The 18,825-nt window shown below is 38.8% G+C and overlaps 1 protein-coding gene across 4 annotated transcripts in view; it reads right to left on the bottom strand.

Moving 5' to 3' along the window:
- LOC126272718 (solute carrier family 12 member 6) overlaps positions 1-18,825 on the bottom strand; it is a 1,173,553-nt gene that overhangs the window by 127,971 nt on the left and 1,026,757 nt on the right. For all 4 annotated transcript variants that reach the window (XM_049975756.1, XM_049975759.1, XM_049975758.1 and 1 more), the window contains exons 5-7: positions 14,761-14,996; positions 11,030-11,223; positions 2,375-2,536 (exon numbers count right to left, since the gene is read on the bottom strand). In XM_049975756.1, coding sequence (XP_049831713.1) covers positions 2,375-2,536; positions 11,030-11,223; positions 14,761-14,996 — 592 coding nt within the window. The remainder of the gene's footprint in view (positions 1-2,374; positions 2,537-11,029; positions 11,224-14,760; positions 14,997-18,825) is intronic.

Raw genomic sequence — 18,825 nt, forward strand, 5'->3', positions numbered from 1 at the left:
CTGATCAGTCATTTAGGTTTGTTGTATTAAGGGCCTGGGTCTCCATGAATTTATTATGATACTGCCTTGTGTTAATGTCTTTAATGTATGGTGTAATTCATAGTCTGGATGAGGTAGTTAGCTGAACCCAGACAATTTATAAGACAGGCAGCAGTGCTGTGAAACAAGGGCAAGCCAAGATAACCACCACTTGCTGGATCTTGGTGCCTCAAGCTGACGAAAAATGCCAGCAACCCCCCCCCCCCCCCCCCCCAACTCTATTGTATTTCCAGAAGGTGGGATACAGATCCGGTACATGTTATTGGGATTGAGTGAAAACAAGCATACAGGAAGTACTTTTATAAGGGAAAGATGACATAAGGACATGTTCATAGGATGTGAGAGATTTTCACGTATCAGAGAAAATGCAAGCTGCCAACAAAAGAACGCCTTCTGAAAAAATAGCCTTGATGAAACACACATAGACACAGCTTGGAGGTTGCTCAATACTTTGTATCTGAGAACAATGGGCAACAGTTATTCACATCCGGAAGCTGCCATCTTGTTTCAACGTGGTTGCTGCAGCAACTCTGGAAAAACATGCTTGAGCTGCTATCCAGGATGCTACTTGCTAACTGCCGTAGACAGAGTGAGTTGTCCCACACTCCTGTCAGACGATTGTTGCCTGGTAACAACATGCATATTTACATGTTACAATCTACTTGCCAGCATTCCATTTTGCTCTAAGTAACTAGTACTAAAAGCCCCAGTAAGGAACATGAGAGATTTTCATTAATACAATGGGCATATTATTATTTATTTACTATTTTAAAATGTAGGGATTGGTAGATGTTCATTGTTTGCTAACAGCATTTGTAAAAGGTAACCAAAGTTGGTAGCCATGGCCGAACACCTTCTTGTGAAAATATACAACTGTAATGTAAAATTTACATGCATTCCAGCTGGCGAACCTAATTCCTTTTATTTATTGATTTGTAAATGACACACCTAAGTGCAATTAAATTATAATCTCTATATGTATGAAAGGCAATGTCCTGACTAACTGTCTCATTATCATCCAGCCCAAACTGCTGAGAACAGAAACTTGAAATTGGGAGAGGTGTTAATGTTAATATATACTGCAGGCCTCATTTAAGAAGGAATTTTTCAAAATTCCAATCCTAAGGGAATGAAAAAGGGGATGAAATGTTCCCCCCCCCCCCCCTCCCCATTATGAAAGCAATTCTGAAGCTAAGTCTATGAAAATTTCAGTTTGGATTCCCGGGTAGCAATTAAAAAAAATATTTGTTTCACTGTTTTTGGAAATTAAAGCCCTATGGGGACAAAATAGAGGATGAAGGTTTTTATGGAAATATTTCATTATGCAAGCATTTTTTGAATCTATGAAAATTCGTATTTGTCTTCTCTGTTAGAATTTTTTTTAAAAAGAACACACTTCACTGTTTTTGGAAATCCAACCCTAAGTGGGTTAAGAGTTTTATGAAAGTGTTTCATTGTGAAAGCATTCTTAAGCTAAATCTTTAAAAATTGCTGATTGGATTCTCGGTGAGGAATTACAAAAATATGTGTTTCACTGTGTTTGGAAATTAAACCCCTAAGGGGGTAAATTGGACCAAACTGAGTCACTGACTTATCATGGCCCAGTCCAAATTGTTAAGGATAGAAACTTGAAGTTTGGAAAGGGAGAGGATATTATACAGTAGGCATCGTTTATGAAGGGATTGTTCAAAACTCCAGTCCAAAGGGGATGAAATAGGGGATGAAAGGCTTTTTGAAAATCTGTCAGTATTAAAGTAATTTTGAAGCTAGAACTATGAAAACTACTTGGTTAGAAATGAAAAATATGTTTTTCAGCATATTTGGAAATTCAGCCAACAGCAAAAATAGTGGGGTTATTAAAGAACTACTTATTTCATTATCAAAGCATATTCGAAGCCAACTGTACCAAATTTTGTATTTGTTTTCTCTGCTAGAAACAAAAAAAAGTATATATGTTTTACTGTTTTTGAAAATTCAGTCCTTAATAGGGTGAAATAGAGGATGAAAATTTTAAAGAAAATATTTTGTTGTATTAAAAATAATTTAAAGCAAAGTCTATGCAAACTGATATTTAATTCTTTGTTAGATATAAAGAAATCTGTGTTAGGGGATGAAAGTTTCTATGGAAATATCTCCACAAAAATACAAAGGGAATGATTAACAAAAACCTTGGACTCCAGTTTGTAGTAATATTCATTTCCATTTATGACACATATGACAGGTCCCATATCATATAAATAATACCCCAGACGATAAAAATATGATAGAGAAAATTACTTCTCACATTAATTTGCTTATTGAACCATAGTAAAAAAGTTATAGTAAGGTGACTTACCTGTCACTGATGGGAAGAAGATACCAATTAAAATAGTAAATGAAGTTGTTAAATCAGCATAAACCTGATTGTATGACGGTCTGTCGAGTCTCTCGATCTCATCAGGATCTTTAGATTTTGCAATGAATTGCCCTTCCTCTAAGAAACTGTTGTGAATGTTGTCTGGAACATGAAAGAAACACATTAAGAAGCAAGTATCAAAACTGACCAGTATCCCTCTTCCAAAAACAAAACAAAAAGGCATGTGTGCGTCTGTCAAAAAAATTAGGCCCCCAAAATGGGTACCAGTGAAAACCACAGAATGGCTTTATCTTCAGATATGGACATATCATTACTACTGCAAGCTGAAAGTATGTTCAGAAAGGGATACCATTTACATATCAGAAAAAAGACCTATGTGTATAGATTAATTTGACACACATCTTGCAAGATAGAGATGTGATCAGAACCAGATAAAATCTGGATGCCGGACAAACAATTTTTGGTGTGATGCACCAGCCAGCCATGGGTGTGTGGCTCCTCTGCCTGGTATATGTACTGATTTATGTGCAGTGCACTTGGGAAATTAGAGCACATGAGAAATTTCATAGTCTGAATATATCTTATCTGTTCTGGTATCCTCAAGATTGTATGTGCCTCACAGACTGTGAACTCATTTGAAAAGTGGATTTCAGGACACAATCAGGGCACACCACTATACAGTTAATGTTGTCTCACAGTTTCAACAAATCAATATAAACTGCAGAGGTTTTGGCATAAGATGTGATAAAAGAGAAGTCACTTTTTAAATTAAATTCATAGCAGTCTCCAAGTAACACTGCTAAAAATCTAAATTTAAGCTGGGACTCTCAAGTACCCAGTATAATAGTTGATCCAATTCCTGGAAGAGAATTGCCATTCGATCTATATCAAGTGGAACTATGTGTGCTTTTCAGATGATTCCAAATGACTTTTTCACTCATCAGTGATTTGTGAATGCCATTTCCATGAGTAGGAACATTAATGACAATAACCTGTATGACTGACATACAATGGAAAATTGCTGCTGGGTGGACAGTGGTAACATCTTTGTCAATAATGGTCGTAATGTTATACAGCAATGTCCAAACATCTTTGCTCCACCATTATGCCCATTAATGGTTACTGTAGCATGCCCAGAGCTTACAGTGCCAGAGCAGTGATCACTTGACCATACCTCAGCTCAACAACTAGAGGATTTATCCATTTTTAGGTAAGAATGTCAGAGGAGTGCTTGCTGTTCGACCTAGGGGCTGTGTGATTTTATTGAAGTACCTTCAATAAATTCTGAGATAAGGCTTCTTGTTGTTACTGCTTCTATTTATCAATAGCAATAATTCAAGCTTTTTGGTAAGCATTTGGTTTACTGATATTAAAAAATGGATCGTATCTCCCAAATATTTGAGTGTCTTTAACTTCATTTGCAGATAAACTGTATTTTTCCCTGAGAATACAGATGGTCCTGGCACTTTGCTGTTTCCCTGAGCATATACATAACAGTATCCTTATTCTAATGAAAGTATTAGTAACACCAACACCAAGTCAAATGTTTCCCCAAACAGATATGGTTTTGTCTCTGACTGCCTTTTTACCAAGTATGCCTGTACAGAATGTATGTATTTCAATCACTGACCTATCAGTACCATGTAAAAGTTGGTCTTATGACAACCTACCTGACACTAGCAAAGAAGCACATCCAATATCTGCTACATTCAGCACTAGGATCTTCTGCTTGAAGTGTACGCAAGCTACTGTTTGCGCAACATATTATTCTGTTGTTTTTTTTGCTCTGTCATTTGAAAGTCATTTTGTGTTATGGGTTATTTTACACCTAATAAAGTGAGTTTTGCCAACTCACAACAAACTGAAACTCTGAAACTTTGCTGCTCTGCCTCTCATGACTTCATCATACATAGAATGCCAAACCCTAATCTTCCTTCCTTCACTGTGAAGACAATGCTCCTGTCTGCATGCTCTAAAGATGAACACATGCTCAACGGTTGAGTTACTGTGTTCAGTCCCATATTTATATGCCTACTGACTGTTACATGGTTTGTCCACTATGTAGTGAAATTTTATTTACTCACATCAATGCACTCCACCCACAATTTTTAATTATCAAACTATTTTTATCACAAGTCTCCCTTCCATCATCTATATGCTCCATCTGAAGTAATGCACACACATTTGAAGGCCAAGTGCATTAGCAGTGTGTTGTCATCAATGAGAGTGTGCCATGAAAGCCCAATATTGTGAACTTACAACAGAGCCCACCACAGGTGTGTGCCTATTTAAACCCTGCTGCACTACACTCACACTTGATTATCATGTTATTACTTCTTGATACATCTGCCTTGTCTTATTGTGTTCAGTGTACGTTATGGTGATTGCTGTACATGACACGAATCTAATAAAGTTGTACTACCATTCTTGGTTGTGTTGTGTGTCCAAGTTACAACACAAGTGAAGACAGGTGTGGAATTGTTCTCCATGTGGTTTTCAGTCTCTGGTTGGTGCTCCATTGCATCTACAAGTATGATGTCTGACAGTGCTACTGATGAGTTTCTACACCGGCTGTTTGATCAGCAAAGGGTCCTTATTGCAGTGTTGAAGCATCTCAGTCAACAGCAGGAGGCATTTGCCACAGTGCAACACAATCACATCCAGGAATTGCAAACACTTGCCTTTGTTTTGATGACTTTGGTTCCTACTCAACCTATGTCACCTGCTGCATCACCCCTTACACCTCTGGTTTTGCCTGTAACTACCCTGGTCATTTATACCTTCCATTTCTATCTTATGATGAGTCTGTTGAAGAATGGGATAGCTACAAAAAACTGTTGCTGCAGCATTTTCATGCATTTGGATTGACGTATGTTACCTTATTCCATGCTTTCTTTTTGGCTTGATTATTACCTCACACGTATCAACTCCTTTGGCAACTGTCCTCACCCCTTCCCCTGCAGCATCTGTCTTCACTCTCTTTTGATAACATGTGCGACCTTCTTTCAAAATACTACTGTAAACAGACATGTCACTGCCACTCGAGCTGAGTTCTATCAGTGTTGCAAGGAACCAGAAAATTCCTATAAGTCTTGGGCAGCTGAGCTTTGTGGTTTAAGCCGTTGTTGTCACTTTGTCACTGAGGTACATAAGGAGACATATGCTGACCAAATGGTTAATGAGGCAATCATTCGGTTGTGAGGTAGTAGAACTCCATTCTGCATCTACCCCACCATTTGTTGGATCAGTCACAGGGGCACAATATGGTGACAGCAGTCTGTGCAGAAGCAAGACAGTGTGGCAGCCCGCCCAATCTGCTGAGGCAGCCACAGCTGCAGCAGCAGCAGCACAGCAAGCCCGGTAATGAACAACAATGCAAGCACTCCATGTCTGCCTCTTGTCTGTCATGTCTTGTCACTCATGATAGGCCAGACCGACCTAAGCGGGCAGCCATTTACCGCCAGTGTAACAGAATGGGCCACACTGCTCCTGTTTGTAATGCAAAATTCCAACTGCCTATTGCAGACACTGACATGGATGTCAGTTGTTTATCAGCAGCCTCTGTTGGATCCAATAAGCTTTTTATTGACATCAAGGTTAATCAGAATGTTTTGTACATGCAAGTTGACAGTGGTGCTGCTGTGTCAGTACTCTACTTGCAAACATACATGCACTTGGGTACTCCCCCTTTAGAGGTACTGTCACATACATTAGTCAACTACAATAAACAAAGCATTCCGACATTAGGCACTTTCTCGGCCCCATTCACATATAAATCTGTGTTTCATACTCTGACTTTTCTGGTGGTAAACAATGCATCAACAATTTTTTTGCTTTTGATGCCTCTAACCTTTTCGGGTTTATTATTTCTGATAAAGTTAGTCTGATCTCTGTTCAAGTGTATTACCTCACACCTCGACTCTTTATGCTCTGAATTTTCCACCGTTTTCTGCAGGATAGGGTTGCGCCAGTAATTTCAAAGCCCACATAAACAAGAAACCTTCAGGCAGACCACATTTCCTCCAGGCTCATCTGGTGCCAGTGGCACTCCGTGACCAAGTCAAGCTGGAGCTTGATTGCCTCATGGCCTCCAGGGTCGTCTGACTAATCTATTCCAGTGATGGGGCTACCCCCTAGTCATTGTCAAGAGGCTGTTGGTATGGTTACGCCTTTGCAGCGATTTCAAAGTTTCTGTCAATAATCAGTGTATCATTGACACGTATCCCTGACGAACCTTTCCCAAGATTGACATCTCCGATGTGTATTGGCAGCTTCCTGTTGATGCTGACTCTCAACAGCTCTTGATCATTAACACACCCTTCAGCTTGTATAAATATTTGCAAGTCACAATTTGGCGTGAAGAGCACCCGGGCAATTTTTGAACAGTTTCTCAAACAACTCCTGAGGTCTGTGCCTGGCTGTGCCAACAATGATTTTGTGGTCTTTAGCTCCTCCACTGCTGAACACTTCAACAACTTACATACACTCTTTTTGGTGTTACAGACTGCTGGGTTAAAATACCATTTGGAAAAATGCCACTTCTTTCAGCCTCCTATTGTCTTTCAGCCTCCTATTGTTTATCTTGGGTTTGAGCACTCTAGGCTGGTTTCAAACTCCTTTGTCAGAATGCCTCTGCCATTTTGGCTCTTCCACATCCTATGTCGGTCAAGGAACTTCAGGTGCTTTTTTTTTCCTTTTTTTCCCCCCAAGATAAGATTGCTTATTATCATCAGTTGTTGCCGGGAGTGGTGTTGGCTGCACAAATGTTATATACCTTGCTGCATAAGAGGACACCTTTCCACTGGTTGCAGTAATGTCAAACTTTGTTTTCCAAACTGCAGTCTATGTTACAATCTGCATCTTGCCTCGTAACCTACCACTGGGTCAACATTTAGTTTTAGCGACAGATGTGTCCCAGCATGGGCTGGGGACAGTGTTAGCTCATAAATATTCTGATGGTTCTGGGCAGCCTACTGCATATGCATTGAAGATACTTAATTCAGCTCAGACTAGATATTCACAAACACAGAAAGAAACGCTTGCAATTTTTTATATATTAAAGAAGTTTCATGTTTTACTGTATGGTGTAAAATCCCATCTCATCACGGATCATATGCCATTAGTTTCACTGTTTAACCCCCAGCATCAGGCCAGACAAAGCAGTTCATTGCCTTCAACATTGGGCACTGCTCCTCTCTCAGTACAACTATGAGATTCACTTTTGCCCATGGTTAAACGTGCAAATGCTGATGTGCTCTCCCATCTTCCAGCTGGTCTAGAGCCAGTTTTTTATTGGGAGGAGTTACTCTGTTTCCTCACTGATGAATGCACTCAGCAAACTGTCGATGGGTTTCCAATCCCTAGCACTCGGGTTCCGCAGGCTGGTTTATCGATCCAATTTTACAGAAAGTGATATACTGCATGCAATGTGGCTGACCTGAGGCGCCGTCATCATCAGCATACAACCCCCTCTGTGACTACTATGTATTTTGGCATCATTTCTCTGTCACTGATGGTGTTCTACTACTTGATATGGACTATTCAGCTCCTAGGATAGTGGTTCCCTTGGCTCCCTGTTCGGAGATACTGCAACTGCTGCATGCTGATCACCCTGGGAGCAGGCTTTAGCCCGTTGTCATGTTTTTTTAGCCTGGTTTGGGCTGCAACATTGCTCATTTAGTTCAGCTTGTCTTCAATGCACATCGCAGCAGCAATGTTGTCCCTTTGTCCGCAACCTTCACAGTCCTGGGACCATCTCCACATCGATTTCACCAGCTCTTTCATTAATGCATAATAATAATTGATGCACTCTCTCTGTTCCCATACGTCATTCATTGCTTGTCAACTTTGGCCCCTGCCACCATTGCACCCGATAAATTTTTTTTTTCCATCGAAGGACTTCTGGCAATGTTTGTCTCTGATAATGGCCCTCAATTTGTGTCCCAGGAGTTTACCAACTTCTGCAATGTCCACGGGATTTGCCACATTTTTGCCCCACGCTTCCATCCACGTAACAACAGTGAGGCTGAAAGGCTACTTAGAGCATTCAAAACGCAAATGAAAAATTGTGTGACTCGGTGCCCATCTAACATTGTCTTGGATCAATTTCTGTCTTTCTATCAGTTCACATCACTTGGCATAACAGCCCCGCCAAATGATTCTAAGGGCATCAACATCAGACACTCTTGCATCTCCTGTGGCCCTGTCAGGGACGCCAACCCATGCAGTCGTCACCCTGTTTGTATGGAGGAGGCTCTCTGTGCACGTCACTGTGACCAGTTGCACATGGATGACTGGCAATCCTGGCTGGGACACTAACATCCCCACGCCAGTCTGAGTCGCTCAACATATCAACTGATGCAGATGGGTCCCTGCCACGACATATGAGAGACCCCCAGTCACCAGTGGGTGAACCTGTCTGGCTTCTCCAATATTGCTACCAGTACCAATGCAGCCACCGTCCAAGTCACAGCCGTTTCCTATGCCTTAGCTGCCACTGTGGGGAGACCACCACCACCAGACCCTGAACTGATGAAGAGGTGCAGCTTGGGCTGACATCACCCATCCTAGCACATGGATTGCCAAGAGACGGCAGATTGGGACACTGCCCACGCCCCAAGTACCTCCAACCAAACACCCCAATATCAGCATGTCATCTCAGTCTGAGCTTCACGGTGGAAGGTACCATGGAAATCTCACAAATCTGGGCTGTTCCCCAAGCAAAGAGAAATGAAGTAATGTGTGCACACTTGAAAGTGCACTACAGATGCACAATGCTGTGAACTTCTGCCACAGGTGAGTGCCTACTTAAACCCTGTCACACTATGTCCAAGTTCAGTTATCATGTTATTACTGCTTGTGTACATTGGCGTTATCTTTTTGTGTTTAGTGTATGTTATGGTGACTGGCATACATGCCACAGTCTAATACAATTGTACTAAAAACCCTCACTGTGTTGCATGCTCAAGTTGCAACACTATCATTTGTTTTTCTCTATCCATCTGTTTCTTTACTATGTTTATTTCCTCAGTTTTCCTTATGCATATGGATTACATGCCGTTTAGTATCTGCTGAGTGTAGGATGTAAGTGACACCATAACCAATAGGTTGTAGCTGCTTGTAACAATGTGACCTCATTCTGGTTGTCCAAACAGCGTTTAGATTAATACCTAAAGCAGTTTTTTTAAAGCTTTTTAATTTGCGCAGGATGTACCTCTTCATTATTTTTCAAGTCACACTTCCATAGTTTGGTCCTGCAAAAATTTCATATATTTTTCTTTACAGGTACACCAACTGGTCTATCTTTTATTGAAATACAACACTGTCACGTGTGTTATGAAATATTTTGAAATAAAGAAATTAAGGTCACAGCCTAACTCTTTTCTTCTGTTTACTGTTTACAGTAAATACTTTGCTGTTATTCTTCTAATCCCACTGAACATGTTGATGGATCAATCTGTGTAGTTATGCTTGTCACATGCTGCGGATTTCAGGGCTGCAAGGACTGTCACTATCCCACTTGTCCAACTAGATTACCATTCTCTCGGGTGTATTTACTAATGATGACCCTGTGCTACGTGGCTCTCTCTTAAACTGCAATTTGGACTTAATTGTTTCCTACTGACAACATTTATCTAGTGCAGGGATTTTACTTCCTGCCCAAAATGTGCCAATCTTCACACACCGTTCAACTGACTGTTCTATTTTCAGTGAATCAAGAGTGTAGTTCATATCCCAGTCAAATCTGTAAATAGTTTTCTCTAGCATGGACATGTGAGTCATTCAACAAGCATTCGGAATACCACAAGGTATCTACGTCCAGAAGTTTTGTGCGTATCTAGAAGAGCCAGGAACTATTAATTTCTCTGATTTAGTAGTTAATATGTTGTGCTTAATCAAATCTGTTGGTGAAGAAGAAGACTTGCAACAATTATCAGCATCTTCTCTTTCATAATTTATTTTTGATAGCCAAGCTATGAAACTCAACTTTTTAAGTCATTTCTTTCAATTGCTCAATGTCTCCAATGAAGATAGCTCTACATTAAAGTTCTGAATTGAGAATGTAACATTAAAGTAAAATACAGATTATGTCACATCCTTCATTATCAATTACATAAATTTTAATGGCCATGTACATTACTGGGGATACAACAAGTCATCAGAGAATGAGAAGACATGGAAAATCTACAGAATTAATGCAAGAAATGCAATGCAATGTCCAGAACAAAAGGTGAAGTTCATTTACATGTGAAGAAAGATGAAGATGGCAAAACTGATAAATAATATAGACTATTAATGTAGAAATGAAAATATAAGAAAGTATGAAAAGACAGACGATCGCACAAAGTAATGATATGAGCCACAAGAAAAAGTGACAGTATATTGGTTGATATTTTTTGCAGCAGAAATTTTCACCTTTCATGGTATAGCTATGCTCAAGGCAGAAATCTAGAAAAACGTTCTTTATCCATTCATCACTCATCTATATAAAATACAGCTCACTTGTCTCTGGCACAACTGAAATCATTACAGTATCCACATTCTCCCAAACTTTTCTCTGTTTACAAGAAATGAAAATCTATCTTGTACATGAGACACAGTAACATTTATGTTATTAAATAAAATGAAACTCACCAAGGAAGACTCCACTGGCTAGCCCCTTGATGCCTTGAACTTTGCTTACGTTGTTCTCTTCAAAGTAAGGATCACAAGTAACTTCGCCAGTTGATGAATTTGTACAGAAAATATTGTACAGGGGGCCATTTACAGTCTTGTTACAATCCTGTATATCAATATCCTTTAGTAACCGTTTTCCAAGTACACACATGCTGAAAGAAGAGATAAAAGATTTCAAGTTTAATTAATATTTTTATATAGCACTATACAATCATGATAAACGTATAGATACTCATGAGATGAAACAATGAATTGGTATCAGTGCTTTACAGAACTGAACGCTGAAGTGCTAACTTTGGAAAATCTGAACGGTTCTATGCCCTTAGATGGAAGTAACAAATGATGCAATAAGCCGTCTGGACCATGTATAGTCTCAAATTTAAGATCTTATCCGTTTTTTGAACTTAATTGAAATGTTTTAAACTCTGACTCTATAGCAGTATATGTCATGCTAACACAATAAACCCTGCGATAAAAAATAACAATAAAAAAATTCATAAAATTCCTGAACTACAAAAAAGATACATTTTTGTTTTTGTGAATATATGTTATCATAATTATCCTATTGTGCTGTTGAGTAAATTTCATTTTTTGTAATTTTTTTTAAAATAATGTTCTATGTTTAGTATGTTCTTAGTATGGCTATATCTTTACTGATGTACTCCGGAACGATGTTAACTGGGTGCAGTGGGTTGTATTTTGTCTGGCGGGAAGGAAGTAAGGAGAATTGTAAAGTTTTCTGGAGTTGTATGCAATGGAATGTATTTTGCTAAGTGAACATCGTATTTTGCTAAGTGAACATTGTAACTGACGGCAGCAAAGCATCTAGGACTATTAAAAATGAAAATCGCATACAAATTGGTTTGTCGTCTATGTTATTTCCAGAAACACGCCAACCTATAGGGTTTCCAGACCTACAAGAAAACCTCACCTCCAGACAGATGAAATTTAAGCAATAAATTGAAGGAGATTCTTTTTTTTAAAAAAAAAAAAAAAAAAAAAAAAAAAAAAAAAAAAAAAAAAAGGATGAATATTTTTTCTTTAAAAGTACCACTAGACCCGGCCAACAATATTTTAACTCCACGAACAATTATTACAATTAATGGTCATCCAATGTGCATAACAAAGGAGGTTGTTAAAATTCACATTAACCATTTGTGATCTATTACATTCAGCTAATTTTCCACATCATTCTACATTTCCTTCACAACGGTCCTCTTTCTCCACTCTATGATGAAAATTACTTTAATTTTGAATGGTGCAGGCATGCTTCTCTTATAAACTGTTATTTGTTGGGATCTACATTCACATACTTATGTTTGTTGGTGATTTTAGAAGGTCAACTGAGTGCAGTAGACAAAGTGTCATGAAAAGACTAACCTAAAATGGTGATGCTGAGGGAATCCAAATTATGAAGCAAATCATTAAAAGTACTGGTAGGAGACAAGTTTTGCTATTTGACAGCATAATAACTGATGACAGTAGAAATAATGAGGATATAACATGCAGACTGGCAATAGCAAGAAAAGCACTTCTGAAAAAGAGAAATTTTTAGCATAAAATGTAACTTTGTGTTAGGAATCTTTTCTGAACGTGTTTTTCTGGCCTGTAGATTTATACAGAAGCAAAACATGAATGATAAACAGTATAGCAAAGAAAAGAATAGAAGTTTTGAAATTTGATGTTATAGATGAATGGTGGAGATTCTGTAGTTATGCAGATGTGCAGAGGATCAGAACAGATACTCAGGTATCATTCCACTGTCTGCAATCATCCCATCTCACCCACAAGTTATTTGTCATCAAAATAGCATAAAAATGAACTGTTCACAAATTCAACAGTACATGACATGAATGACATTGTACATGGCAAATTAACTTGCGCCAGCAATATGGCCACCTTATACAGCATTAAGATTGTGTAAGGAACACATTTTGTAGTGGTAATATGATTCATATTACATAGAAATGGAGCTAAGAAAGGCATAGGGTGTTATCAGAAGGTGGAGTAACATATTGCTAAGAAACCTATTAACTGAGAACTCGAGTTTGTCCAAACTTATTAATTGATAACTCAAGTTAGTCCAGTGAATTATCAATAACTAGAATAGTGTCATCAGCAATGAAGAATAAACATTTTTGTAGCAGTTCTATTACATTTTACAAGAAATCAAAAGCTGCAAAAGTTTACCACAGATGCTGCAACAGAAATTTATGTTTTAAGTTACATTTGCTTACTGTATCACCACCAAACCATAGCAATTCTCTGTTTGTCCTGGATTTTCAACTTGTATTTTGTAAGATGACTCCTCATACGGGGGTGGTTTGAAAAGTTCTCGGAATGAAATAGCAAATAATTACATCGCTGAATTTTTTTATTTTTCAATTTAGTCTCCTTGTAGATTAATGCACTTAATCCAACGAAGTTTCACTGCCTTGATCTCATACTGAAAATGAGTTTCCTTCAGAACTCAGCAATAGTTGTCAACTCCGGGTATCAATTCTTTGTCTGGAATGAATTTTCGACCACCAAGAAAAATTTTCAGTTTTGGGAAGAGATGGAAGTCTGACAGAGCCATATAATGTGAATAAGGCAGGTGTGGCAACAATTCACACCTTAGTTCGTGTAATTTTTCCATGGCGATGGCAGATGTGTGCGGGTGCCCACTGTCTTGATGGAAGATGATTTTCTTCCTGGCTAAAACTGGCCTTTTTTCGAGCATATTTTGTTGTAATTTGTCCAGGAGGTTAGCATAGTATTCTCCAGCAATTGTTAGCCCAATGGGGAGATAATCTACAAACAGAATCCCCTTCACATGCCAGAACACTGATGCTATGATCTTTCCCACCGAAGAAATTATTTTTGCTTTCTTTGGTGGCAGAGAATCAGCATGTTTCCACTGCTTTGACTGTTGTATTGTCTCTGTGGCATAGTAGTGCACCCAAGTTTTATCTGTTGTCACAAACTGGCGCAAAAAATCTTGTTTGTTTCTCCTAAAATGCGCTAAACATTGTTCCGATATGCGATTCTCATGCATTTTTGGTCCAGCATCAAGAGCCACGGCACCCATCTTGCAGATAATTATTTCATTTCTAATTCTACAGTTAAAATGTGATATACCCTTTCAAATGACATCTGGCAAGCGTGAGCAATTTCACGCACTTTCAGTCGGCGATCCTCCATGATCATTTTATGCACTTTTGCAATGATTTCTGGAGTAGTGACACACCTTGGTCGATCACTGTGCTGATCATCATCTAAGCTCTCCCGACCAAACTTAAATTCATTCGTCAACTTGGCAACAGTTGAATATGAAGGAGCAGAGTCCCCCAATGTAGTCTGGAAATCAGTGTAAATGTCCTTTGACTTCAAATCTTTGTTTACAAAGTACTTGATCACTGCTCAAATCTCGATTTTTTCCACCTTCACTACGCAGGAACGACAACAGAGCCATGTCACCACCACAGCTCTTTTCCAAGAGCACTGACATGGCATCCGTTTACAGGCAACAGTCCTATGAATATCACGTGAACAACTCGTTGCACTAGCACTGACCTCTTGTGGTGATTCCGAGAACTTCTCATACCACCATCATAATAAGCAAATGTTATACAGTATTAAAGCTCTGGCAACAAGATTAGGAATAGAATAGTTCTGAGGCACCAGGAGAATAAGTGAGCAGTACTTACGGCAACAGTTCATTCCCATTAAAGTTCACAAAGATGCCAACATATACGGCGAGGATGGAGAGTAGAACACAGGCAAGTGCCACGGTGGCAAACTTATTGACAAACTTTACGCCGATGAAAACGATGGTGCCCATTATCATCAGCAGACCAGTGCCGTACACCCTGAAGTTGTTGTACATGATACTCGCATCTTTGGTGAAGTCGCCAAATATGGATGCACTTGGAGCCATGTATGTCTATGGAAAAACAAAGTTCAAGATTAACATTTTGCATTTTCTGATTCCTAAAGCACCTGTGTCCTTGAAACTTTTTGCTTGTACCATTTTCAGTACACAGTGATTAATATAAACTTGTGGCATTTAAGATATTGACCTCAAGTATTTCATCAACCACTGAAGGTAATGAAACAAGGTTGTTTTATACATGAGAGTTCATAAAGGGGAAAGGATTTTGATTAGTAATCAAAGTCCATGAGTTATTGAAGCAAATATATTTTCATGGAACTGTGTCCTTTTTGCATGAAAAGGACACACTTTCTTTTGCACAAAAGGATGAAAGGACTGTTGCTATTGTTTAAAGTGCACCTTTACACAAAATGTACTGAGGAATGTGCTAAATAACTTGAGGATTGGTTGAGGAATGTACTAAATACAGGCCAATCAATACAAAACTAGCCTGGGCCATATATATTTCTGACATAAAATAAGTTAATGAACATAATAACTATTCTTTACAGCAACACATGCCAACTTTCCATTTTACTGTGTCTTTTCTGATATATAACGATCTCTTAGCTTCTAAGATTACATTGTCACAAAATGAAAAAAAGGAACACTTTCGGACCATATTCAGCTTAGCTACACTGTATAAAGGACAAAACTGCTGGCATACTGCAGATTCACCTGCATTATTGTGTATATGATGGGCTCTGCCGTGGAGCCTATGCAGTGTCGAAGGTTTTCATTTTCACACCTGATACATTCATTCTTTATGTGGTAGTTTTCTGCAAATCATAACAAGCGTCACAGAAATATACATTACTCTAATTTCCTACCAACAACAACAACAATAAATGATTTTTTTATACCTTAGCAATACAAAATTGGGTACAATAACTGGTGATTAACCTGTTTTCAATAACTTTTAATGATTCTGACAACATCTGAAGTAGTCAGTTTACAGTGAGACCAAGCAAAGTGGGGCTTTTCTGAGCTAATTATGATTCAGCATGCTCAGGTAATTTTTTACCCTTTGTTACTTTACACTGCTTTGTCACATGCTAGACTGATATGAACTGTTCATGGCCATGCACAGTGTCCCAGTTTACAAATATCTATTACACTCTACAAAGCGCAATACAGCACAATTCTGCTCACATTTACAGTAACACTTTGTAATTATTCAGGCTAGGGGGGATTTATCTTGTACATTCTTCACGGGAGCAGTTACAGCTATCACTGTTTAGGCAGGGCAATTTCATTTATTTTACCACAAAGGTTTCAGATGTTTTCACATGCACCTCTATGCTAATGACATTTTCAACACTTTCAACAAATCAAGAAGCATTTCATGATTCCCACTTCACTTTGTTGACACAAAAATTAACTTGTGACCAACACTACCGTCAGACATAAGAAACGATGTTGGAGGCTGGCCCTGGAATGCCGTACCATTTCTCCCTATAGACTTTCCACAGGTGATTTGACACATTTTAACAATCTAAAAATGGGAATATGGTCCAAGATAACCTCTAAGGAGCATCTTTTGACCTAGGTTATTTGGATGGACACTGCTATGAAGTGTATGCTATCAACTGTGGACAATTGGCAGAAACAATAGAGCAGCAAACTTCTCAATTTATACTGTCCACAGTTGAGATAAATGCATGCTGCAAGAATATGGGTACCAAATAGGGTGACGTGGTTAAGTAAGAAAGTATACGCTGTTCTAGAAATCTTTTTATAAATGTAACTACATGAAAATTGTAATTTGTTTTATTTGGAGAGATTTGATCAATGCAAATATATTAAATCATCTCACATCTTCAGTGGATTGATACTTAATTTTTATTGATGCCAAAAATCTTGCTGTGTTATTTCTCAAAAGTAAAGGAAATGTCACAGCTAAAATTAAGGTTACATATGTTGGGATGCAAATAGTCAAACATTGAGACAAAAAGGGTGGAATGTCTTTTCTTTGACCTACAGATCTTCTGTGGACTGCTTTCCATATTCCACCTTGTCTTTGTGAAAACTGCTAGCATTAAGTGTATGCTTTTGTGATATATGTGTGTCTTCAAAAACACTGGGGAACAATTTGTAACTTAATTTCTGCTGACTTTGATTCTTACACTGTTTTAAAAGTAAATGGACATGCTGATTCCAAAACTGTAATTGGTTTTTTTCTATCACATCGAGTTATGTTTCTACAGTTGTTGCGCATGCGATTACGCATCTGACAGGTAACTTGTTTGTTACAGAAAGCAGTGCTGCACTCTGTCAGCGTACCTTAAACCAGTGACAACTGGAGGGGATAGTGACGCCACGTGACAAGTTTAGATTCATATTTTCTATACCAATGTGGTCAGTTACGCATGAGACGCTGTAGTAAACCGGTGTACTTGTCGTTCTGATATAGTGAAGCTGGTTTCTGACGCATAGTGCAAGAATTTGTATGTACACAAGATTAGCAGTATTTACTTCTTATATATATATATGAAAAAGTGTCTTTATGTCTGCCACTGGTAGTTCATGTCGTAAGTGCTTAAACAGCTCTGATTCGTTTTACCATTCCCAGTCAGCAGACAAACATCAGTAAGTTTGTCAGGGAAGCCTAATTTGCTTATTTTAAAGCAAAAAATTGGCGACCAAGATAAATCATGGGTCCCTCACAAAGTCTGCAAGCAGTGTGTGGAGAGTTTGAGAATGTAGACAAAAGAAACACGCGATAAACTTCGTTTGGTATACGAATAATTTGGTGAGAACCCAAAGACCACTCCAGTAATTGCTACTTTTGTATAGTAAAAACGCCAGGATATAAAAAAAAATAAATAAAAAATAAAACAAATAGCAACTGGCATGAAACTTGAAAATATTTCAGATGTAGAAACACATCTAGCAACTCTTTTTATGTTCAAAACTACTGCTTGGTGTTGTGATTTTTTTCCCATCAGCATAGCAACTGGCATGAAATTTGAAAATCTTCCAGATGTAGAAACACATATAGCAACTCTTGTTTATGTTCAAAACTACTGCTTGGTGTTGTGATTTTTTTCCCATCAGTTTAGTTGCGTCTGTTCGTGAGTTCATGAAATCTTGTATATCAGGCTGTCATATTCCCTACTGGTGTTGAGAACTCTTTAGGCACCACAGAGTCTCAGAGTTGCGTCTTTTATCCATACTAATTTGATCGGTGATACCTAGAGGCTGTCAGATGGGCGAACTATGCCTGCCTATAGCAATTCATCAATCGCTGTCTTAGCGGCACGTCAGTTACCCACAACTAATCGACGCATCTTGTGACACACTGGCGGCAGTCAGAATACGATGCACCTTGCCAATATGTATCACAGAAACTTGCGCCTTTGTGCGAGCATGAGTAGAAAGGACGGTGAGGTGCTGCACATAGAATCAGAGTGTACCGGACTAACCTCTGTGTTACGGTAGGTATTCAGGGTCATCAGATGTACAGGTGCTGCATGAGTGGGTGGAGGAGCATAGTCGATCAGCAGGCTGAAGCCAAGCATGCATGCTCACTTATAGCAGAGTAGTGGCTGTGTGAGATGACCCTGAGGTGCTGTTGTGTCATGTAGGTATGGGGGTGTCAGGGTGAATAACCTTGGGATGCGGCAGAAGATATCGTGGTGCAGGAGCAAAGCATGTTGTACGTCCAGAGATAGAAGTGATGCAGTAAGTCAGTTCTCAGGACCAGTCTCCCAGATGTATGATCAAGGGGATGTGCGTATCCGTATAACTGTCAAGTGACTTGACGGTAAATGTGACACGTGTCTCTGGAGTTCAGAAATGCACATGGTGTGCGACAGTTATGTGTGGTAGCACCAAACTG

Source organism: Schistocerca gregaria, chromosome 5, assembly GCF_023897955.1.
Source record: "Schistocerca gregaria isolate iqSchGreg1 chromosome 5, iqSchGreg1.2, whole genome shotgun sequence".
In the NCBI taxonomy this organism is placed as follows: domain Eukaryota; kingdom Metazoa; phylum Arthropoda; class Insecta; order Orthoptera; family Acrididae; genus Schistocerca; species Schistocerca gregaria.